Genomic DNA, 24478 nt, shown 5'->3' with positions numbered 1-24478 from the left:
CACTCCGTTAATCTAAACACAGACCCCACGCTGCCCGATGCGGACGGAACAGGGTAGGAAGCCAGAAAACTCGATTCCAGCCCCGGCTCAGCCACTCCCCAGCTGTGTGACCCTGGAACCGTCCCTCTCCATCTCCCAGCCCGTTTTCCCAGGAAGACGACAGTGGGGGGGGTGGTGGTAAGGGGGTAACAACACCTGTCCCTGCAATGAGACATAAACGCAGGCAAACATAGTCAGCCTAACACTACAAAAGGTAACATTTAGTTCTCAACTGAAGCCTGCAGAGTTTGAAAGGTCTCTAGAACTGGGTCCTAATGCAGAGATGGCTCCCTCCCCCAGAGTCATGGGGAAGACCTACGGGCAGATAATCCAGGAAGATGAAGAGTCTCCTTTCCTCTGGAACCCTCCTGAGTCCAGCTATCACTCAACAGGACCTGCACTGACACACGCCCAAAATATCCATGTCTCTGGCGGGGGGAGGACTGGGGGGCAGCTGTTTGGGGGGGAAGTCACACACAGCCCCTGTCCAGGACAAATCCACAGCCCAGACAGTCAGTCCCTCAGGAAGGTAAACACCAACCAGAATCCCCACCAGGCCCCAGCACTTGTGGCACAAATGGGGTGACTCCCACCTCCCACCCCCGCACACACACACATTCCCACATGCGTTTGTGTGTGAGCAAACGCGTCTGACCAGAGACTCCCATCTTGTGCTCGAACCCCCAGAGAGGCAAACAAGTCTGTGTTTTTCTTCACCATCTGCTCCAGCGCTGTGGGTTAGGCCCCTCCCCCAGCCCCCCTTCCTTCTGCCGCCCCGTCCCCCATGAGGCTTCTGAGACCACAGCCAGGCGCCACTGACCTCTGCACAGAAGGCTTTCGTTAGCGGGTCAGGCCAGAGAGGCAGGGCGCGGGCAAAGGGCACAGGCCACAGAGGAGATCTGAGGAGGGGGGATGCTCTCCTGAAGGAGCCCTGAAGCCACACGGGGAACAGAGGGGCCCAGAGCTCTGAGACTCTGGGGGTCTGTGAGAGGCCCTCCCCACAAAGCCCAGCCGGCCACACAGCCCCTGCAGTGGACCCTCAGCTTCCCAACTTCAGAGAAGGGGTTCCCAATCCCTGAGACCACACCAGATATTTACACTGAGGCTGTCTCAAGGAATTTTCTGGAACACTCCCCCTTCTCTACCCACTCCCACTTCAAAGGGAGAAGCAAGCCCCCTAAAGCTGGTGGCCTCTGTGGCTTCTTTAAAGTGGCTTCTGGAAAGCTGGTCTGGCAGGAACAAAGCAAAGACAAGGACCTCACTCTGGGACCCCTCTGAGAAATTACAGACCTGCTCTGGCGGAGGGATGAGGCGGGTGCCTCAGTTTCCTGAGTGGGTCAGGCACTCGCTCGTGCATTCCCTTGCTTTTGTCCCGTTGTTTGTTGAGGTTTGTTGCCCCAGGCACTTTGGGTCTTTGCTCCCAGTGGGTGTCCAACCCACATGAGCTCCAGACCATGTGGCATTTGCCTCAGTTAACCACAGTTCCTAGCACTTAGGAGGCCCACCTAGAGCGTTTGAGACTGAAGTCCCTACACAAAACAGCAGTCTTCTCTATCCTGGGGCCTTTGGAGTAAAGGCCCTGGTTTTCATCTTCCCTGGGTAATCCCCCTCCCCCACCCAAGGTCCTTGTCTTGCTCACAAAACTCTTCTTGGTTCAGCACAACAAATGATGCTGGTTAAAATACCAAGTCAAAAGTACATATTATTGAAGTCGTGGTTAAGTTGGAGAGAAAGGAAAGGAATTTCTAAGAAGTCAGAACCTAATAGAAAGTATGAATTCATAGGAATAAACTCACACGGCCAAGCGTATTGATCCCTGACAGTCTAGCCTGAGAAGGGGGGGAAGTCAGGTGGGAGATTCTAGTGTAAAACCCATGGCAGAGGTAGGCAGGAGAGGAACATAAATGTCTCAGCCTCGGCCCTGGGGCAGAATTCCTGACACCAAGCCTCATGCACCTGCCACCTTTTCTCAGAAAGCTACTAAAGGATGCATTCCGTTACAAGTAGGGAGTAAACCAAAAATAGTGGCTATGAGATGCAGGAAAGAGAGGGTCCAACACAGGGGAGAAGTTTGAGGCAAAGGAAATCACCAGGACGTTGATGAAGAGCAATCCCAAGATTGCAGGTTTCAACTTCTACCTGGCCAGATCTCAGATCTGGGCAGTAACTACTCCAAAGAGAAGAGAGGAGCAGAATCTCTAACGGATTATCAGGAGGAAATCTGCTCGACTGGGGGAGAGTTCAGAGATGAGTTAATAACCCCACAGCAAGAGGGGCCTGGGTGGCTCAGTCGGTTAAGCATCTGCCTTTGGCTCAGGTCATGATCCCGGGGTCCTGGGGTCGAGCCCTGCATCAGGCTCCTTGGGGAGTCCCCTTCTCCCTCTCCCTGTGCCCCTCCCCTTGCTCATGCTCTCGCTCATGCACTCTCTCTCAAATGAATAAATGAAAAATCTTAAAATAAAAATAACCCCACAGCAAGCTAAGTGAACAAAAATAAGAAGGCTCAAAAATGTGGGCAGGGAGAGGAAAGGCATCATAGTCCCCTACACGGCTCAGCGATCACTAGACACAATGTAAGTCCTGAGTATCGAGCTAACCAAAACTGTGATACACAGTTAGTGTCTTGGGAAAAACGCCGACTCGGAAAACGTGTGACAGCAAGGGTGGCATGGGAATGACACTCCACTCTTGTCTTCCGTAGTGAAAAGTCAAAACCTAATGTCTAAAATGGAAAAATCAAGATGTAACAATAACTATGCTTTTTAGAGACGTGGGGGGCAAATACCAGGAATATAGAACGTTTAAGGAACGGTAGTGGGGACCCCTGGAGAGCAGGATGGAGGAGGTATGTGATAAAGGACTGTTGTTTTTCATGTTAACCCTTCTAGAACTATTTGCTTCTTTACGTACACGTGCAACACTCATACAAATTCAAACATGAAATTAAAAATTAAAATATATGGTTCAGTAGGGATAAAGTCAGGTGCTTTAAAGACTTCTCTTGTTTCCTCGTCACCTCCAATTTTGAGGTAGAGATGATGATTGTCCCCATTTTACAGATGAGGAAATCAAGCCTCTTGGAGAAGAAATGGCTTTCTCCAGGTCACGCAGCTGGCAGGTGGTAGAGACAGGACTTAAACTATTCATCAGACTCTTGGTCATCACACTCTACTCCCTTCAGAAACAAAGCCCCAGGCAAGATCTCCTCCCATGTGCTAAATTATGGCTCAGCTTCCACAGACCCTGAGCGGGGGTGGTGGTACACAGTGATCCCTAAGATATTCTCAGGGAGCTGTTACTATTTGCCATTTTACCATTGGCCAGGCAGTTCTCATCTCTCTGCAGACTGGTTAACACAACACAAGCCTCCTGACTCTGTGCCTCTCTAAGGCTCTGATAAGTACTGCATCTGGTGGCCCACCTTACTCCACTCCCTCTAGACGTCCAGGGGCTCCTCGTGGCCCCAGGCATGAACCACAGCAACACTGCCTGGCCCTCCATCAGGTGGCCTATTCCCACCTCCATCCTCACTTGCTGCCTCTTGTTCTCAGAACCCTCGGCCATGCCATGCCAGGCCCCCTCCTTTCCCCTCGCTGGGCCTTGTTTGCTCCCCACTCTCAACCTTCCTCCTCCCTGCCTCTTTGTTCTCGAGAACCACCTCAAATATCACCTCCTCTGGGGAGCCTCTCCAGCTCTCCTGGGTAACACATTGCTCCTGCCTGTTTCCTTCTATCGCTTTGTCCAGACCTTTGTGAATGCAGGTCTCCTGTGATAATTGTTCATTTACTCTCCTCTACTGGACATTGAAGGCAGTGACCCCCCCCCTTTCTGAATCACTTCCGCACATCCAGAAACTGACATCGTCCCTAGTAAACCATGGACACAGGGAATATTTACAGAAGGAATGAAGATCGCTTCCTTGATTGAGGCTTCCAAGCAAATGTGTCAAAAGGTGGGCCACGAAACTAAATATACAGACCTTTCTCTTTAATACATCCTGCACGATCGCCACTCTGCAAAAGAGTAAGTAAATAAATAAGCAAGCACAGAGCAAAGCCCAAACAGAAACATGCCTCTCAAAAATATAATTATATGGAAGGATAGGCTTTTCAACAAATGGTGTTGGGAAAACCGGATATCCACACATGTAAGAATGAACTTGAACCCTTCCCTTACACCACGTACAAAAATTAACTCCAAGTGGATCAAAGAGCAAAACATAAGTCTAAAAGAGTAACACTCTTCAGGCAAAACAGAAGAAAACGTAGGGCAGGAGTTCCATGATACTGGATTTGGTAATGATTTCTTGGCTATGACACCAAAAGCACAGGCAACAGAGAAAAATTGAGATAAACTGGACTGCATCAAAATGTCAAACCTTTGTGCACCAAAGTACATAGTCAACAGAGTGACAGGCAGGGGCGCCTGGGTGGCACAGCGGTTAAGCGTCTGCCTTCGGCTCAGGGCGTGATCCCTGCGTTATGGGATCGAGCCCCACATCAGGCTCCTCTGCTATGAGCCTGCTTCTTCCTCTCCCACTCCCCCTGCTTGTGTTCCCTCTCTCGCTGGCTGTCTCTATCTCTGTCAAATAAATAAATAAAATCTTTAAAAAAAAAAAAAAACAGAGTGACAGGCAACCCATGCAATTGGAAAAAAAAATTGCAAATCATATATCTGATGAGGGGTTAATATCCAGAATACATAAAGAACACTTATAAGTCAACACCAAAGGGCTGTCTGGGTGGCTCAGTCAGTTAAGCGTCTGCCTTCAGCTCTGGTCATGATCCCAGGGTCCTGGGATCGAGTCCCGCATCGGGCTCCTTGCTTGGCAGGGGGCCTCCTTCTCCCTTTACCTGCTGCTCACCCTGCTTGTGCTCTCTCTTTCTGTCTCTCTGACAAATAAATAAATAAAATCTTTAAAAAAAAAAGTCAACAGCAACAGCAACAAAAAACAACCTGATTTTTAAAATGGGCAAAAACCTTGAATAGATATTTCTCCAGTGATAAACACAAATGGCCAAGAAACACATGAAAAGACACTAATCATCGGAGAAATGCAACTCCAAACCACAATGAGACTAGGATGCTACTTTACACCCATCAGGACGGCTATTATCAAAAAAAAAAAAAAAAAGATCGGGGGCACCTACGTGCTCAGTTGATTCTGTGGCTGACTCTCCCACTGCCCCGATCCCTGCTCATGCCCTCTGTCTCTCGCAAAAATGAATAAATAAAATCTTTAAAAAAAAATCAGAAAATAACAAGTGCTGGCAAGGATGTGGAGAAATAGGAACCCTTTTTTACATTGTTGGTGGAAATGTAAAACAGAGCAGCCGCTATGGAAAACAGTATGGCAGTTCCTCGAAACATTAAAATAGAATTACCATATGACCCAGCAATTCCTCTTCTGGGTATCTACCCAAAAGAACTGAAAGCAGGGCCTCAACGAGGTATGTGAACGGCCATGTTCTCAGCAGCATTACTGACGATAGCCAGAAGGTTACCCACCAACAGATGGAAGGTTAAACAAAAGGTGGTCCATACATATGCTCAGCTGACACTTGGTACAACATGGAGACCATGACGCTAAATGAAATACGCCAGTCTCAAAATGGCAAATACTGTACGATTCCACTTAGATGAGGTCCGGAGAGGAGTCCGATTCACACCGACAGAAGGTAGAATGGTGGTTGCCTGGGGCTGGGGGAGAGGGGTTTGGGGAGTTAGTGTCTAATGGGTCTAGAGTTTCTGTTTTGCAGATTGATGGCGGGGATGCTTGCACAACCATGTGAATGTGTTTAATGCCACCGAACTGTACGCTAAAAGTGGTTAAGATGGGGGCGCCTGGGTGGCGCAGTCGTTAAGCATCTGCCTTCGGCTCAGGGCGTGATCCCAGAGTCCTGGGATCGAGCCCCACATCAGGCTCCTCCACTGGAAGCCGGCTTCTTCCTCTCCCACTCCCCCTGCTTGTGTTCCCTCTCTCGCTGGCTGTCTCTCTCTCTGTCAAATAAATAAATAAAATCTTAAAAAAAAAAAGTGGTTAAAATGGTAAATGTTATGTTATGTGTGTTTTGCCACCAGAAAAGGAATAAAAAATTTAAAACTTAAAAAAAAATGGAATTATAAATGATTTATTCCTTTCCACTTTCTCCATATTTTCCAAATGAGCTGCAGTAAATACAATCAGGAGAAAATAAACTTTTGTTTGAAAGAAAACGCGTCAGGCCCCTTTCACCTACACATCTGTGCTGGCCACCGGAGTCCGGGCCCACGCCGCTCCCAGGCCTGCCGGGCCGAGGGCTTCCATCAGCTTTCTCTACCTGACACCAACATTTGGTTTCCATTCCCAGCTCTTCACATAATTCTTGGAGATCAGCTCCTGCTGGTTTCAGGTCCAGCGGAAAGAAAGCGGCTCTTGGGAGGGTCGGCTTGCATCTCAAGGGGGTGGATTTGGCTTGGCCAGTGGTAAGCTGTCTTGCCCAGACACCCCCCAGCCCCCAAAGCCCATCCATCCTGCAGGCTACCCACCCACTGTCAGCAGGGCAGGTGAATTTCCTGGTGCACTGTAACCCAAGCTCCTCTCTGCTCCCCACGGGCATGGCCAGGCTCTGTTATTAATCTCAGGGCAGATCCAATGTCCAAAGCGGAGACAGCTGTCCCCACGTGCAGCTGCCCCAGGCCAGCAGGCAGACAATTTCCAGCACTACTGCCTCCCTGCCAATGGCCAGGCTGAAAACCGGGTTTTCCTGCCAAACCTCTTGTTCATGCAACTGCCCGGACCCTCATACCCCGTCAGGGTCCCCCGGGCTCCCTGTTCATTCCTTGGTTTGTCCCAAGGTTAGAACGCAGCCCTAGGTTCATGAGCTCCTGAGTGAGCTGGACTGCTGAGCCTGAGAAGTAAACACAGTGGTGTCCCAATCAGTCCTGTTGCTGTTGAATCAATAAGGGATTGTTTTAGCTCACATGCTATGCTCAGTCCCGGGTTACCTGCCCCGGCAAACAAAGCCATCTAGGCCGGGGCTCTTGTCCCTGAGCCCAGCTACAGAACAAGTATGCGACACAGGAATAAAGCAAGCCGGGACAGGACCAGGCACGAGCAGCTCATGGCAGACCCACAATCCAGAATGCAGCGACCCCACGGGCCACTCCATGCTGTACTGCGAGGGTGACACAGCCCAGATTCAGACAGCTCATGTAATGCTTCCACAGGAACTGGCTACCCAAAGTCCCATCTCTCAGATATGCAGACTGATGCAAGTTAACAGCAACTTGCCCGTGGCCAGAGGGGGAGCCAAGGTTCTGAGGTCAATCTGCCTGACTCCAAAGTTCTGAGCATTGGGGCCCACCCACCGCAGTCCAACTTGGCTGAGCCTTTATGAACCGACTTACCCACCTACCCACAGCTGGCAGAAGCCCCCCGCCCCCGTAGGAACCGACTTGGCTTGATCACCTACTTCTGGTTTTATACTGGCAGATGCCGGGGACATGGTGATCACCAAGGCAGACAATCCCAGCCTCCCCCCACCCCCCGCCCCACCAAGTTTCCCTGCTAGGGTGTCTCAAGTCCCAGGCACTCACAATTTCGACCCTCTGTATTCTCTGGGATGCAGGTGTGACTCAGTCCTAACCAGCCCTGTGATTTCTCGGCAAGTACATCGACAGGAGCGGAAGGACCAGAATCAGTCTACACAGCCAGCCCCAGACCATATGAGGCAACTGGACAGCTCACATCTGAACTAGTGTGGGTGACTCTATGAGACTATCACTCCAGTCTGAAACGCTGCTCTCTCTCCCTTAGGAATGCTCGGGCCACCTGAGCTTTTGGGGGAACATCATCGGCCTGGGACATTTGTGTGGAAGGACACCCACACACTGGAGACTCTAGGACTCTCTACCTCAAAACCTCAGAGAACCACCTGAAAAGCCATTAAAATATATTTTTTTTAATGCATGAAAGTAACTGGATATAAAACCAACACACCCCAAATCAACAGCTTTCCTATTTGCCAGACATAAACATTTACAAATGTCAGGGAACAAAAAGAACGCATTCATGATAGCCATAAAAACTATAAAACACCTAAGAATAAATGGAACAAGATCTAGATAAATGGAGCCGTATACCTCGTTCCTGAAAAAACACACAATATTATAAACATCGAAATCTATGAGTCCATTAAGTCAACACAGCCTAGACCAAAATCTCAACAGCATGTTTTACAGAACTCGAAAAGACGGTTATAAAATTCACCCCCAAGAAAAAATGTACAAGAACAGCTAAGAGTATTTTGATAAAGATGAACAGTGAAGGAGGAACTGCTCTATCAGCTAACAAGACATACAATAAGTATATAGCCATTAAAATAGTGTGGTTTGGGCACCAGATCAGATTAAGAGTTCAGGAAAAGGGCTGTGTATACAGGGAAATTGAGTATATGATAAAAGTGGCATTTCAAATTATGAAAAAAAAAAGGTGCATTGTTCAATAGAAGCATGAGGGGAGGTTCAGGGGGAAAACTAAAGTTAAATCCCTACCTCACAGCCTACATAAAAACTTGCATGGGAAGGCCATGCCCTTACCACGGGTCTTTCATGCAAGACTGAGTCTTTTTTTTTTTTTTAAAGATTTTATTTATTTATTCGACAGGATAGAGACAGCCAGCGAGAGAGGGAACACAAGCAGGGGGAGTGGGAGAGGAAGAAGCAGGCTCATAGCAGAGGAGCCTGATGTGGGGCTTGATCCTACAACGCTGGGATCACGCCCTGAGCCGAAGGCAGACGCTTAACCGCTGTGCCACCCAGGCGCCCCCTTTTTTTTTTTTAAAGATGTTTTAAATTTACTTGATAGAGAGAGAGAGAGAGAGAGCACAAGCAGGTGGAGTGGCAAGTAGAGGGAGGGAGAGAAGGAAAGAGAAGCAGAAAGCCCAATGCGGGGCTCGATCCCAGGACCCTGGATCATGACCTGATCATGACCTGAACCAAAAGCAGACACTTTAACCGACTGAGCCACCCAGGCGCCCCAAGGCTGAATCTTAACAGGCTTTTGAGGCTTCAAGCTACTTTCAGTATGAACAGTTTGAATTCCGGGATTAACCCAACTCTCCAAGGACCCAAATGTCTGGTGTGCCTTTCTTTTTTTCATTTCTGTTTGTGTAGTGGGCTAAATAATGCCCCCCCCCAAGATGTCCTCATCTTAATCCCTGGACCCCGTGAATCTGTTATTTTCCATGGTTAAAGGGACTTTGTGGGTGTGATTAAATTAAGGGTCTTGATGGGGGCGCCTGGGTGGCTCAGTTGTTAAGCGTCTGCCTTCGGCCCAGGGTGTGATCCCAGGGTCCTGGGATCAAGCCCCACATCGGGCTCCCTGCCCCACTGGGAGCCTGCTTCTTCCCCTCCCACTCCCCCTGCTTGTGTTCCCTCTTTCGCTGGCTGTGTCTCTCTCTGTCAAATAAATAAATAAATAAAATCTTTTTTTAATTAATTAATTAAGGGTCTTGAGGTGGGGAGACGATCCTGGATGACCCGAGTTGGCCCAACCGAATCACAAGGGTCCTTATGAGATGGGGTGCAGGAGGGTCAGAGTCAGAGAGAGTGGAGATGTTAGGAGGAGAGGTTGGAGGGTGCCCTTTGAAGATGGAGGAAGAAGCTATCCGTCAAGGAACGCAAGCAACCCCCAGAAGGTGGAAAGGGCAAGGAAATGGGTTCTCCACTGAAGCCTCCAGAAGGACCAGTCCTGCGAATCCCTTGCAGTCCAGCGAGACCCATTTCGGACTTCTGACCTCGAGAACGAAACGGTAATAAATCTGCGTTGCTTTAAGCCCCAAGATTTGTGGTCCTTTGTTACAGCAGCAGGAGGGAACTAATACAGCTTGCAAAGCAGTTAGTCCGCTGCTGGATAATCGGTAACCCAGGGACTCTCCAAGAACCAGTCGCAACGTAGACAACTCTTAAGTAATTATCAAGCGACTGGTTAGAGGATGGACTGGGAGTTTTCATGAGCTCCTGGGTATGACAGCAAGCGCCAACGGCATTTAACTAAAAGGCCTGCCCTTACTTTGGGGGACCGCAAAAGGTTCGCCAAAGATATGATGTTTAGGCTGAGCTCCGAGCTTTGAGCAGGAGTTAGTTGGCTCAGCCAAGAGAAGCAGAGACGGCAGAAGCAGGAAGCAGCGTGAGCTCATAGGGAGCTGGGTGAGCAGAGGACCCAGAGACACAAGGAGCAGATTAGGGGGTCTCTCCAGTAAGCTCGGCTGCCTCTCCAGGAAGGCGCGCAGACATGCTCAGGGCCCTTGCATGCAGACTCAGGGTATGAGCTAACTGCCATCATCAGCTGTGTGACACACGAGAGAAAGAGCCTCGCAAACCCCTTGCAGACCCCGGATTCCATCCCTGCAGAAATGGTGGGAGCCCGGGGAAGCCAAGACCTCTCCAATCGGGAGTCAGCCGTGTGGCCGAGTCAATCACAGAGGAACAGGAAGAGGAAAGTGCTGATTCCCCCAAATAAGCCCTTCCAGGGCAGCAGGAATGACAAAAATGTCAGATGCCAGAGGCAACTGGCCGGGGCGCAGACAGACGGAGCCAGATCAGAAGGAAACTGCCACTTTCTGAGCAAAGGCCTCCCCAGCGAGCTGGGGGCACGCGGGCCCGGCACCTCCAGGGCCCCGCGGGGTCAGCGGACAGCCCGCGCCCGGGCCCAGCTCCAGAGCCTGCTCCCCAGGGGAGACAGAAGCTTAAGCCTTCCGCAGTGGCTCGGAGCAGGAAGGACCCTCTGCTGGGCCCCCCGAGTGGCAGGAACTGGGGGGCTGCTCAGCAAAGGCCGCACACTCCCTGCCCCTCCATAACGAGGAAGGGGGTAGGGGGACCAGATACTTGCAAACAGATGTAAAAGGTTTGGGGTACCAGCTGCCACCAGGCATGGGTGCAAGCAACACACACACACACACACACACACACACACACGGAAACATCTATCCTCCCACAGGCATTGGTGCCCCCCCCCCCGAGTCTTGCTCAGAGAGATGGAAGGCGTCCGGTGGGCAGGAACGCATTGAGAACTATCTCGTCTGCATCTCCAACAAACACACTTCCTCATTTGATCTCACCCAATCCTATTAGCTTCGTGGGGGAAGTGCCCTGTCCCCCAACCCAGGGACCACATGGTCTCGCTCTCTGGGACCGGAAGCTCATCAGACCTCACCAAGGGCATCTCAGGGCAACCCCAGCCCCTCCCACCTGCTCCCCCATCACGTTCTGGGGAGCAACCCTGTGTGTTCCGTCCCCTAGTGGCTGAGATGAGGCCGGGAGTGTGGACCGGCCCACACCCCCCACTCAAGGCCTTGGAAACCCCAGCAGGGTCCTCTGGGACTCAGGAAACGACAGGACCCTGACTCCCGTATTCCCCTGGTCCTGGGCAAAAGGGTGGGCTGAGATCGCTGAGCACCAGCTCGCGATGGGCTAAGGGCGCCGTAAACCACCGACACATGAACTCTGACCCACTAGGCCAGCGTTTCCCAGGGTGTCGTCTGGAACACCACACAAACCAAACGCTCCCCAGAAAAAGAGTCAGTGGCCTCGATTTCCCAAGCTTTGCAAGGAAGGCCCACTGGCACCCTGCTGGGAAAGCCTTTATCACTGAAACGAGTCACAAAGAGTGCTTCCTAGATAGGGTCTAAGCACTTGGTTAATATTAGCTCAGATAAGCCCCAGAAGGACCATCATCCCCATTTTACAGATGAGGAGAGGTCAGGTGAGTCAGTCAGGGCCGCCCAGAGCCAGGTTCACGCCCTCCTTCTTTATTAGGGAAACTCTTGAGCTCGGTTCGAAAGCACTTCCCAAACTACTTCTCGTAACCACCATTAACACCCAGCAGGACAAGCTCCAGAAAAGTCCCTGTGGGCCCTGGGGAGCCGGCAGAGGTCAGCCGTCAGTGGCCAGTTCTGCCTCCACTCTGGACGCAGCAGCCGGTGAGGCCGAGGAGAGGCTCGGGAGGTGGGAGCCCTGCCTCTCCACCCCCCACCCCACCCCGAGTGTTACAGAATTAACCTGGACGGGGTCCAGCTCCTTTCAAGGTGGTCTTGTACTGGCCACCAAAGGACCGTCTACATGCTGATTTCTGGGAGGCAAGGAAAGGAAGACCGGGCAGGAAAGGCCGGGGACCCTTGACTCCTCAGGGAGGAGAACAGTGCGCCGTGTGTCTACTTTCTTAGCATCGGCTGCAGGATTCCCGAAAATCCTCGAACAGTTAGTTATTGTTACGATATTCCCTGCCCCAGGCGGAGTTGGTCAGGGTCCAGCTCATACACTCTAGAAGCGGCAATGAAGTGTCAGACCGGTTCAAGCCAAGAGAAGCCTGGAGTAGTGTTCTTATTGCCATAGGAATTGTTTCTCTGGGAATGGATTTTAAAATAACAGACAGGCTGGGGGGGGGGGGCGGAGGGGAGGAGAGGAGCGAAAGATGAAGGGAGAGGAGATACAGAAAACCCTGGGGCCTTGGGGAAAAGTCTCTCCAGATATTTACATCTGAGCGGTTTTCAGGAAAGGTCCCCTTTTTGCACCCATTTCTATTACAAAGGAAGAAGAAGGACCCCCTCAAGCAGGTCGCCTCCATCACTCCGCTGAACACGGCTTCCAGAGCTGACCTGGTGGGGACAAAGGGCAGACAAGGACCTCCCTCCCAGACCCCTCAGAATGACAGAACTGCACGAGGGCAAAGGCCACAGCCTCAGGTTCCCAGAGGAGAGAGGTCAAGGCCTTTGTTCATTCATTCACTCAACAAGCAGCCACCGAATCCTGATGTGGGCCAGCCCACGGCTGCATGCCACGAAAACCCCGTGGAGGAAAAATACAAGTATTTTCTAAAAACTCAAGGTGCTTTGCTGCCTTTTCAAAGCTGAGGAAACACTGCAGTCTTTGCAATGTTCCAAGGAGCAAAGCGGCCGGCTCTCAGCATCCCCCGAGCACTGGGCAGCCCCCCACCCACCCACCCCCTCAGTCATTGTCAACCTACCACTGCCTATCAGTGGTCCACCAAGTGGCCCGGGACTGCCAACACTGTCTGTTAGCTGGCTCTCCTCCCACCAGCAAAGCCAGCACAAGACCCACTGTGACCATGTCTAGACATAAAGCCCAGGCTCCTCAGGGTGGCAGAAAGAGGCTTTGCCCTCTGGCTCCAAGGGCCCGGCCTGCCCGGTGCCTGCGTGAAGCCCTGGGTCCAGCCGTTCTGAACTCACCCGCACTAACCACATATGACCACGGTCAGGCCTCCCAGCCCTGACCAGGCTGTTTGGTCCACCCAAAACGCCCTCCCCCATCACTGCCGAGAACGTTCCTGTTCATCCTACAAGACCCACTTCAAAAGTGACTCCCTGGAAAGTCCTCAAAATATGTAGCCCTGATCCACCAGGCTGGTGTTTCCCGCAGTATGGCGTCCAGGACACCAGCCTGACAAAATGCTCCCCAGGAAAGGATTCATGGCCTCGTGTGTTTGTGAAACACCCCGTCCTCACAACCTTTGCAAGGTCCATGAGGCACACTGCCCATCCACCAGGCGAAAGAGAGTGCTTACCAGCATGTTTTTCCTAAGCATTCTATTAACTCATTTAAGCCTTGGAAGAACCTTCTGAAGTAAACACTGTAAACATCCCCATTTTACAAGAGAAAACTGAGGCGTGAGACACCCAAACTCCCCTAGACAATTGCTCATATGTCCCTTGCCTGCCCACCCCATTTAGCCCACACCCACAAAGCAGCAAATCCCACCCTGGCTCAGGGGTCTGCCTTCGGCAACCAGTCTCTGAGGCCCCACCAATCACCAATCACCTTGCAGCCTCCAGCACCAAGCATACAATAGGTGCTCAATAGTAACTCCTTGAAGGTCAGGCACCTGAGAACCTGCGATCAGGGACACAAGGCTTCCCAGATGTGCTCATTCACTTCCCAGAGCTTGCAGAGGACATCTTGGGTCCAGGCCTCCAGGCAGCCTGCCCCAGCCCTCACATCTGAGTCCCCAGCTCCAGCTCACCTCCTGGGCTCAGCCTCCTGGTGGTTAAATGCCTGGGTAGATAAGCTCACATCCCCAAGGGGCAGGAGTGGGTGGCGGGCAGGGCCAGCTTGTGCACCCATCTCCCAGATGGGCCGGTCAGGGCCACCCTAGGGAGTAAACGGGTACGAGAAATGATTCCATCTGCAGGGAAAGTGGGAAGTGAGTTCTCGGGGTGAAAAACGCAAATAATCACAGATCCAAGAGGCACAGAGAGCTGCCCACAGAGCAGGGAGGTCAGTCCTGGAAAGCTTCCTGAAAGAAGGGGCTCTGTGGCTGTCCCGCGAAAGAGTGGAGTAAGGTCTGGGGGAGGCCTCTGGGGTAAGAAGGGGACACGCTCAGCTAGCCTGAAACAACAAGAAAGACTTCAGAGTCAGAGCAGAGGCGGGAGGGCCAGACACAGAAAGGGGCAGAGGGGGGAAGCAAGGAGCCTCCCACATTCCCCCAGGGCACAGGGGCTCCCAGGCAGGTCTTAACCCAGAGGGGCTGTGGAATCAATTTTCTGAGTCTTGGCAAGCACTTGTTTTATGAACTTGATAGAATACAATAAAAAACAGAGTATCACATATGGTAACAGTAAGCATTATTTTGTAAAACTTGTTTCAGATGTACGCGTGCGTGCGCGCATGCGCAGTCAGACTCGGTCGCCATAGAAAAGGTCTTTCTTGGTATGGGTCCTGATGAAAGAATCCCCAAAAACTCTGTTCTCCGTGCACTGCTTCCTAAACCCGGCTGCACGATAAACCACCTGGGGGAGGCCACTAAAATACAGATCTCCAGGTCCCAGACTTCCTAGGTCTGGATGGACGATCCTTTTATCTCCCGGGCTCATCTGAGTGAGCAGCCAGTCAGCGCCCAGCTGTTCAGGGCGAAGGGGAAGAGAGACCACCTAAAGCACGGGAGCAAGACTGGCTACCTAACTTGTGGGGCACAGTGCAAGAGAAAAATGTGGGGCCCCTCATGCCAGAAGCTGGGGAAAGCATGGTACTAAAGGTACAAAAGGTTCTAAGTTACAAAGCTTTTCCCTTTTCTCCTGAGGCCTCGCTCACAGGTGGGTGATGACCCCCTCGGCGCCCACAGTCTCATGAGGGATGAAAAGCAGGTGTAGCAGGGAGGAAACCAGAAGGGAACATTCAGACACAGACAGCCTAAGTTGGTCATTGTGATGGAGTCCTTTTGACGGGGGACATTTAGGGAGAGGCCATGTAACTTTCAAGGATGGGGGTGTACACGGGGAAACTCACCCCACATCTCCCCAGAGGTAACGTGTACATGGAACTGTCTTAAATCTAAGCAACAGGAGCCCCACCCTGAGCTCTGTGCTTTCCAGGGCCTGCATCCAGCCTCCTTCCGGCCACAGCGCTCCCCACAGGGCAAGGAGGCTATAGGGCCAAGGGGACATGACCCCCAAAACCACAGCCACCCTTGTAGACCAAGTGCACGTACCTGGGGCCTGGGATTCCCTCCCTAACAGCTGGACACTCTGAGGCCTGAGGTGTGTGGCAGTTGTCAGGGCAGGATGGGAGGTACCAGGCTGGATAAAGTGTCCAGTGTATGCGTGAGGCCCCACGTGGAGCAAGGTGTTGGTTGGGACAAGAAGGGAAGTGAAGGGGGTTCTCCCTGTACTGCCGAATTCCAGCACAAAACTTAAAGAGGCTTAGAGTTCTAAACATGAGCCTCACTCCCTACCCCAGGGCATATGGGACAGTAGGTTCGAGGTCGATGACAGCATAGATTTTATTTAACAGTTTGTAAGCTTGATTTCTAAATCACGATTTAGACATATGGTGTGTGGGCTTCCCTCTGTACCCTTGCCCCAGACCCCGCACATGTGAGGGATGGGCCGGACTTGGGGGTGGTATAGTCTGGGGAAGTCTATTTTCATGCCCACAAGGCCACTTTGTCCCAGCATCACTGAACTGGCTCTGCAAAATGTCATGTCATAGTAGCCCGGCCACCACCACAAAATACCATAGCCCAGTGGCTCAAAAAGATATTTATTTTTCACAGATATGGAGACTGAAGAGTCCAAGGTCAAAGTGCCAGCAGATTCAGTTCCCGGTGGGGCCCTCTTCCCGGCTTACAGGCGGCCACCTGCTCACTGTGTCCTCAAGTGGCAGAGAGAGAGGGAGAGAGTGCTCTGGTCTCTCTTCCCCTTCTTATAAGGACGGCAACGCCATCATGGGGACCCCAACCTCAGGACCTCATCTAAACCTAATTACCTTCCAAAGGCCCACCTCCAAATGCCATCATACTGGGGGACTCAACATAGGAATTTTGAGTTACAGCGCTCGGAAGCAATCAGCCAGGTCTAGAACCCGGGCACTCTGCAGGACTACTGGCCTTCTTCAGCAAGCCAATGGCTGGAGGGAAAAAAGCATTTTCACAAAGCAGAGAGGACTTTTCTCCCATGAGAGAGGAAAAGCAGCACAAGAACCAAAGCAAACTTTATTTAGACCCAGATTTGAACAAACTAACAAGAAAGAAACACTTTTTGGACAACTGGAGAAAATCTGGGTGTGGACTGGATTTTAGATCCAATAGTAAGTCATAAGGAACAACAATACGAGTACGGACTGCGTAGAAGTCAGCTTAGCTGGGACAGCGGCAGCGCGGTGAGGACTCAGGCGGGTACGGCACAGTACAAGTAAATGAACGGGAGTCTGGGATTTGCTTTAAAATGCTCCGCATAGGGGCGCCTGGCTGGCTCAGCTGCTAGAACATGCGACTCTTGATCTCGGGGTCGTGAATTCGAGCCCCACGTTGGGCACAGAGCCTACTTTAAAAAAAAAAAAAAAAAAGGTAAAATGCTCCACCCACACAAACAGGATATGTATGCGTTGGGGGGCAAAGGGGAGTCGGATAAGTGTGGCAAAGTGCAATTGTTAACAAAGCCCAGTGAGGGCACAGGGGGGTTTATTTTGCTCTCTGCTTGTGTAAAGGCTTGACAATACCACAGGGAAAAAAAAATTATTTTTAAATGTCCCCCAAATCAAAATGTTCAAGTTCCGAGAGAAGGGTACTTCCAAGTGGGTGTGATTTGGTCCCCTAGGGGACATTTGGCAGTGTCTGGAGACACTTCGGGTTGCTTCGGTTGGAGACAAGGGCGTGCTCCTGGTATTTAGTGGGGAGACCATGGATGTTGCTGGTCTCCCTGCAAGGCACAGGATGGTGGCATGACAAAGGACTGCCCAGTCCACGATGTCAAGGGTACCAAGGTCGAGAAGCTGGAGATAGAGGTAAGCAGAATGTTCTAGGTGCTCATGGGAAGGCATACCAAACAAATCAAAGAGCAGATGCAAAGAAAGAGAAATAACTAACAGTATCGCTGGTGTAGAGGACAAATGATGGGCTTTGGGGCACCTGGGTGGCTCAGTCGGTTAAGCATCTGTCTTCATTTGGCTCAGGTCATGATCCCAGGGTCCTGGGATAGAGTCCCGCATCGGGCTCCCTGCTCAGCAGGGAGCCTGATTCTCCCTCTCCCTCTGCCCTTCCCCACCCTCCCCCACCCCCGCTCATGCTTGCTCACTCTCTCTCTCTCAGATAAATAAATAAAATCTTAAAAAAAAAAAAAAAGACAGCCTTTCTGTGCGATGCTGGAGAGGGTAGATTTTATCATAAAGGCCAAGGCTGCAAATACATCACACTTGCCTCCACGTTCCTGTCCCTCAGTCACAGTGACATCCCTCAATTGTCTTGGCACTCCTCACAGAGCCCAGACTCCACCTCAGAATCCTTCTTAACCCACTGGCCTGGGCAGCTCCTTAACAGTCACTAAGAGTTGACCTAAGCCAATGCAGGAGATGGTGGGTCACCCAAGGGCTGGAACCAGAGGAGAGTGGCCAATGCAGGAGATGGTGGGTCACCCAAGGGCTGGAACCAGAGGAGAGTGGCCTCTACTGCAGCTGAGAAAGGCCCATCGGGCAGTGGTGCAGAGGAGAAAGACGGATCCTTATAGAACTAAAACGGGCCCCACCAGACAGTGGCTAGGTTGGTCCTGGACCAGTCACATAGCGTCACCATCACAGGGCTGACACATACAGTGCCCTATCCCCAGGTACCTGGGCCGAGGGGCAGGAAGTCCCGATGCCAGACCCCATCACCACTGCCGATGAGCAATGGCTTTGCAAAAACAGATCAACAGCCCCCCTGACCTTCCGCAGGAGGCTGGAGGGTCCCCTGCAGGAGGCCTTTCTAGGCAGCTGGGAGAGAAGGTCGAGGGCACAGGAAGTTGAAGGTCGGAAGGCCACAAACATGGGACAAGAAGACAACGTGAGCAAAGGAGGGGTCAGCCACATGAGTAAGGGGTGGGATGGAAGAGGCTGCATCCAGAATTTATGAATTTATGAGAGCGATATATTGAGGTGTGAGGAGGTTCCTGCGGGGAAGTGAGAGCCTGGCAAGGCACAAGGCCACGGATAGTGGCTAAGGGGAAGGGAAGGGGAAGGGAGGGGAGCGGAGGCCTAGAGTAACGCAGGGCCTTGGTGAGCCACACACCTGGATATCCCGGTGCTCAGAATAATGGTAGAGTGGGGAGGGGTGAGGAGTGAGCGGGTGGCAAGGATGACAGGTTCATGCGGGTAAAGCCACGAGGATGGAACAGGCCATAGGCTGGGGAATATTCCTCATTCATTAGTATCAGCATCACTAAAGGTGCGACCCAGAGTGAGAGCACCAGCATGCGCCGCGAGGCTGGAGGGTGAGGGGCAGCCTAGGTATGGCACAGGGGGCCAGGTGGCCAGAGGGCGGCAGTGCGAGCCAAGGCTCAGACATGTGGCTGAGCAGCTCAGACTCCATCCTGACCACAGTGGGGACGGCCGAACAAGGTCCGACCCGTGCTGCAAGCCCAGCATCTGCACGCCCTTCCTGCTCTTGGCGCCTTGCACGTGGAGGCTCCCAACAAGCCTCGCCATTTTCCAGAACAGAATTCTATGGCACCTATGAATTCCTCATTGACCCGGCTATCTGAGAAGGTACGCTCCTCAAGGTTGGTGGACAGAACCCACTTACTGAGCCATCCGTTAGCTTGAGTCATAACATGTAGACATTTAGCCCTACGGTGTATGGGCTCCGTTTGTTCTCGTGCCTCGGGCCCTACACGAGGGTAAGCGGTTTCTGGAATGAGCTCTCTTCTTCAGGGGAAAAGCAAAAAACAGCTTTGTCCCTGGTCCCCCCGCCCCAAAAACCCACTCTCCGGACGTATTTATTCCTTCCTCTGCTGAAATCTGGGCAGGTCCCACATCTCTTCTGTTTTCCCCTAGTCAGAAGAACACCTCCGCTCCAAAAATTAATAGGAAATATAAAATGTATCATTTATCCAGATTAAAACTTCTTCTTCTTCCAGCTGGGAGACCTACAACACAGATAAGGCATAGAACCCCTCATCAGGTCTCCATCCTTGTGCCCCAATCACTCGCTGCTGCTCTGGCCCCTTTAGGTCTGGAGATAGAGCTGAGGAGGAGACAACAGACAAAACACCCCAGAAAATATCTGTGGCAGAAAAGGGAAGGAGGGAAGGAGGCGAGGAGAAAGGGAACTGAGGGAAATGTGCATACTTTAAAGAGTTTCACAAATGCATTATGCTTACTAGGGTAGAATGGAGAAACTGAGGCAGGGGATTGGGGGCCCCCGTTCTTAGTGCAGCCCTGTAGGTGGACCAATGCTGCATTTCCCTTCAGCTTGGATTTGGCCCCTGAACAGCTCTATGGCCGGCAAAAAGCATTAGTGGCCCATATGCAGAGCTGATAGGTTCTACTGGAAACAATCCTCCGAGGAAGTGGGGGTCCTCTTTTTTTTTCTTTTTTTTCTTTTTTTTTTTTTACCAAAATTGCTTAAGCAGAGGGGTCCACCCTGGGCTTCTGACAAAGGGGAGCAGAGCAGAGCAGCCCAGGTTAGGCGAGGGGCCCCCAGCACAGGCCAGACCCAGAAGGGCAGGCATAGGCTTGGACGTGGGCACTCACACACAAAGGATAATACAAACCACATCCAAAAATCAGATGCCAACAGGAGCAATAGCATGAAGTTAAAGGAAGACTATTTGTCAAGAAACAGCTCTGTCACTTGGCCCATCGACTGAGACCAATCCACACACAGAGCCAAAGCCGAGGCCAAGGCCGTGAAGGGCACTGGGCCAAACGCTGTCTTCCAAGCCCTCTGCTTCTGGGGCTTTTGAATTTCAGGACACAGGCCACCTGCGACTGATCGCTCATGAGACACGGGACCGTGTGACACCAGGCCGGCTCAAGCCTGCTATGGCCACACTAGGCCATGCATGGCAGGATTCAGTTACGCTCCCGAGCGTCAATCTCCAGCATCTGGAACCTGCCCCAAGCCTCCTTAACACCTCCCAGTATCCTATTCAGGAATCCGTTTTCCACAGATTCATCCAGATCCTCCCTAAACCTAATTATACCTTCTCCCAGCTCCCATCCTGGTAGAAAGAGTTCTGGAAGATTACCACTGTTTGGGCCTCTTTTTTTTTATGCTGCAACAATCCTTCCAAGTTTCTGTGGCGGCCCCCAAGTTCCAGCCCACGAAACGCCGGGATGCCCGTCCCCATTCACTCGCTTCCTTCAGGGACCTCACCTCTGGCTCTTCCCTAGCACAGACATTCCACTCTGCGGGAGCCTTTTTGGATTTTCCTTCCCACACTTTTTAATTACAAAAATTATACATGAATATATGCTCCTGGTAAAAGATGCTAACAAGACCCAAGTCAAGGGAGGGAGAAAATGAAAGTCCACCCCTGCCCTCCGGCCTCTGGGCTTTTCATACAGGTCACTGCAAGAAATGTTTGCCTACAAGCTTTATTTCTGGGCATTTACACACCCATAAATCAGAATATTTTTTTTCCTAAATGAGATCATGTTATACAAATCATCCTACAACTTGAAAAGTTTATTTTTTCAGACTCCTCTCATATGGAAGCGTGCAGAGGCCGCACTACTGTGGGTGTTTGGAGAATAATACTAATAGAAGCCATGTTGGAAGTATTTCCAAACAAAATGAGGGAAATCAAATTGTATCCAAAGTTTTCCAGAAGTACTTTTTTGCCTTTCGGAGTCTCGCCTTACCCAGCCCCGGAGTGTACAGCCCGCCCAGCACCAAGCATCCCTGTTCCCCGGGGCTGTAAGACATTGCCAGGATTCGTCCTGGTAGCTCTCCCGGGTTTGGTAAATAACTATCACCGAGGAGAAAGAACTGGGACCTGTCTCTTGCTTCTTCCATAATAACAAGTCGAGCGGTGCGGCAGAAAGCTCAGGATTTGGAGAAAGCCGACAGAAGATCAGTCTTGAGTTGCCACAAAGTTGGGGACCTCCCCCTGGGGCTCAACTTCCTCACTTGAAGGAAAGATGATGCTGTAATAGGTACCCCTGGCGTAGTTTTAGGATCAAAAGGCGTGGAAGGTACGAACGGCGGCGCGTTGTGTGCTCTAGAGAGCTAGGACAGCCGCGTGAGTTGTAATTATTAAATGAGGAAAAGCTAAATTCGAGTGAGCTCCGTAAATGAGGCGTTTGGCAACTTTTCCTCGCGTGCTTACTCGTTTTCGGGGGGAATTCAACCGCGCGGGGAGGAGACGCTGCCCCAACCTTCCCGGGGGGTGGCGAGGGCGCCACCTGCCGGCAGAGGAGGAGGCCGCCGGCGCGTCCCGGCACCTTGGGCTCGGTGACCTAGCTCCTCCTCCCGCCCCACCGCGGGTCCATCCGATCCGGGCCGGGTTCCACGTCCCCAGGTGGCTGGGGAGGCGCAGTCCCCCAGACGGGACGGAATCGTCCTCCCGGTGTCCCTGGGCAGCCGGCAGGAGAGGCGGGAGCCCCGGACGCTCGGCCTTGGCAACCCGGGAACCTGGTCCCCGACACAAAGCCGCGGCCGCTCAGGTGAGCGCGGCGGAGCCACGTGAGCCGGTAAACACCGGGGACTGAGCCACCCAGCGGGCCACGGTCGCCCCTCCGCGCGCCCCCGCCGCAGGTTTCAGCCACCCTCACTCAGAGCCGGGAGCCGAAGGGGCGAAGGTTGGGAGAGCAAAGAAAGGAAGAGAGAGGGTGGGCGCGGCCCGAGACCACCTCAGTCCGGGCCCCGCACGTCCGGACCCTCGGCCCCGAGCCCCCAGCCCCCCACCACGCCGCGTCCGCAGCCCCACGGCCCAGCGCTCCACCACCCCCCCCACACACACACACACCGCCCGGCGTCCCCCGCCCCGCAGCCCCTTGCCTGCAGCCCCCAGTCCTCGACTGCCCCGGATCCCCAGCCCCCGACCGCCTGGATCCGCAGCCCCGGACCGGCCCGCGTCCCCAGCCCCCACCCGCCCAGGACCCCCAGCGTCCCCCCCCCCCCGCCCCCGTCCCGCCCAGGCCCTGCAGCCCCGCGCTACTCACCGGCGGCTCCCGTAGCCGCTGCCGGGGGAGCCGGCGCCCGGCTCGGGGTAGCCGTGCTGCTGCAGGGCTGCGGCCGGGAAGGGGTACAGGAAGCCGGTGGCCAGCGCCGACCCGCAGAGGCAGCAGCACGCCCAGGGCAGGAGGAGAGCCAGCTTCATCTTGCGCGGCCGCCCTCGGGGACCCGGAGCCCGGGCGGGAGGACAGGCGGGAGCGCACCCGCGGCCGGACCGAACCCGCGGCCCCCGCCGGGAGCAGAGCGAGGCAGCCGGAGAGCGAGCGGAGCCCGGCCGGGAGTTGGAAGTTTCTGGGGGGGGCGCCCACGCCTCACCAGGGCCGCCTTTTCAAATTCGGCGAGGTGGGCTCTGCGCCGTCAAAGGGGGCGTGGGGTTTTTTCGTTAACCCTCGGCGGTCCGCGGCCGAGGAGGAGCCAGTGGCTGCAGAGCCGGGGGTCCGGGAGCCGCGTGCCCGGAAAGCCAGACCTTGCTCCCGCGTCCGCGCGCACACACTCTAGAACCTTCCCAACCAAGTCCTGTTCGGGTCCCCAAACGCTCGTGGGGCACCCACTCCGTGCCAGGCGATGTCCCCTGGGCAAAGTTGTTTAGTCCCCACAACATTGCTTTCTGTATTAGGTGGCGCTGTTCCCATTTTTCAGAGGGGGAAACCGAGGCTCACAGGAATTAAGCCGAAAAATAACGTGGTCCTGGTCCAGGACCCTTTGGACCAAACAATTGCTCGCCCAGGCTTTCCTAGAATCCTCTTCCCTTTCACCTCCACCCTACACCTCGACCTCCAAGGTGAGCTGTCGCACGGAACACAGAACGAGGAAAGCGCTGGATTTGGGGTGAGGAGTTGTTTCTGGAATCGCGGATTCGTGAGGTATTGGATCTGGAACATAGCTGGACGGAGGGGAGATCTAATACAATCCCACCTCCCACCTTTTACAGATGGACAAGCTGAGCCCACCAACCTGGCCCCAGGTTGGTCTCTTCTGGGCTGCTGGATACCCACGGCACTGTACCTCATGCAACAGACAGGTAGGACCCGAATCCAGCCTGTGGATTCGGGAGGTTGGGAGTCTTTCTAATTCCCCGCCAAAGCATACTAAGGGCCCGCAGAGGCCCTGAGGCTGCCTCTGGCCCTGTTCACAGTGGGGAGCTCCTAGTCTGTAAAATGTGGTAAATCTGGAGAGAAGCCATCCAATATGGAAGTGCTTAATGGATTGCAATACATTTTGCAGAATTGTGGGATTGTTTTTACAGGAAGACAGGAGGATGCTGTTGGCAATGTGGCCGGAAAGGCCCACTCCAGTGGCTTTTGCCCTCTTGCTTACATATCCCATAGGTACCCCCTTGGGTACATACCCCAAAATGTCATATCCAAACCACTTCACCCTCTCCCCCACTTTCTACCCCCTCTTTCGCCACTCAGTACCCTCAAATCCTGCCCAGGGCTTTTCAATGGCACTCCCACCCACACTTCCCAAGTCTCCGAACAAGACTCAGGATGGATGAGTCCATTTCAGAGTAGGCAGCCCATAAGTGTCACTTGGACCTAGGACGACTTCCTTTTCATCTTGCCCTCCATCCCTCTCTCAAGACCTAAAAGAGTCAGAGAATGTGGGGTATCAGGGGATTTTTAGGGCCTCCCCCAAAACTGATCTGTGCTCCCTGGACAGTTGGCTAACTCCCAGTGAGTGATGAGGTCATTCCCCATCTCCCAGGAATTTGTAAACATTCTGTCTTTCTTCTTCCTCTCCTTTACTTTCAGAATGAGACAAGAGAAATTCCACGTGATTGTAAATGACTTTTATGCTGCAGGCATGACAGTAAGAGAACAAGACTTTTTTTTTTTTAAGAATTTCCTTTTTATCTTAAAGTCATTTTTTTCCCCCAGGGCCACAAGCTGCACCCCAGCTAGAGGGACCTAGGAGAGGACGGGATAACACTGTTCCGTATTCCGCAGGATTCTTTTAGGATGAAAAGCTGTAGGAAAAGAATGAATTCATCCCAGCAGCTTCAGGACTGGG

General features: G+C 52.7%; 1 protein-coding gene across 1 annotated transcript in view; it reads right to left on the bottom strand.

Annotated features, from left to right (window-relative positions):
• COL26A1 (collagen type XXVI alpha 1 chain) overlaps positions 1–22669 on the bottom strand; it is a 145030-nt gene extending 122361 nt beyond the window's left edge. The window contains exon 1 of the mRNA XM_045773887.2: positions 22453–22669. Within this exon, the coding sequence (XP_045629843.2) occupies positions 22453–22610 (158 nt within the window). The 5' untranslated portion in view covers positions 22611–22669. The remainder of the gene's footprint in view (positions 1–22452) is intronic.
• Between the last annotated feature and the right edge of the window lie 1809 nt (positions 22670–24478).

This window comes from Ursus americanus, chromosome 2 (assembly GCF_024610735.1).
Source record: "Ursus americanus isolate L20-20 chromosome 2, mUrsAme1.1.p, whole genome shotgun sequence".
In the NCBI taxonomy this organism is placed as follows: domain Eukaryota; kingdom Metazoa; phylum Chordata; class Mammalia; order Carnivora; family Ursidae; genus Ursus; species Ursus americanus.
Note: the sequence above shows the minus strand (reverse complement) of the source record. Positions and strands in the feature narration are given on the sequence as shown.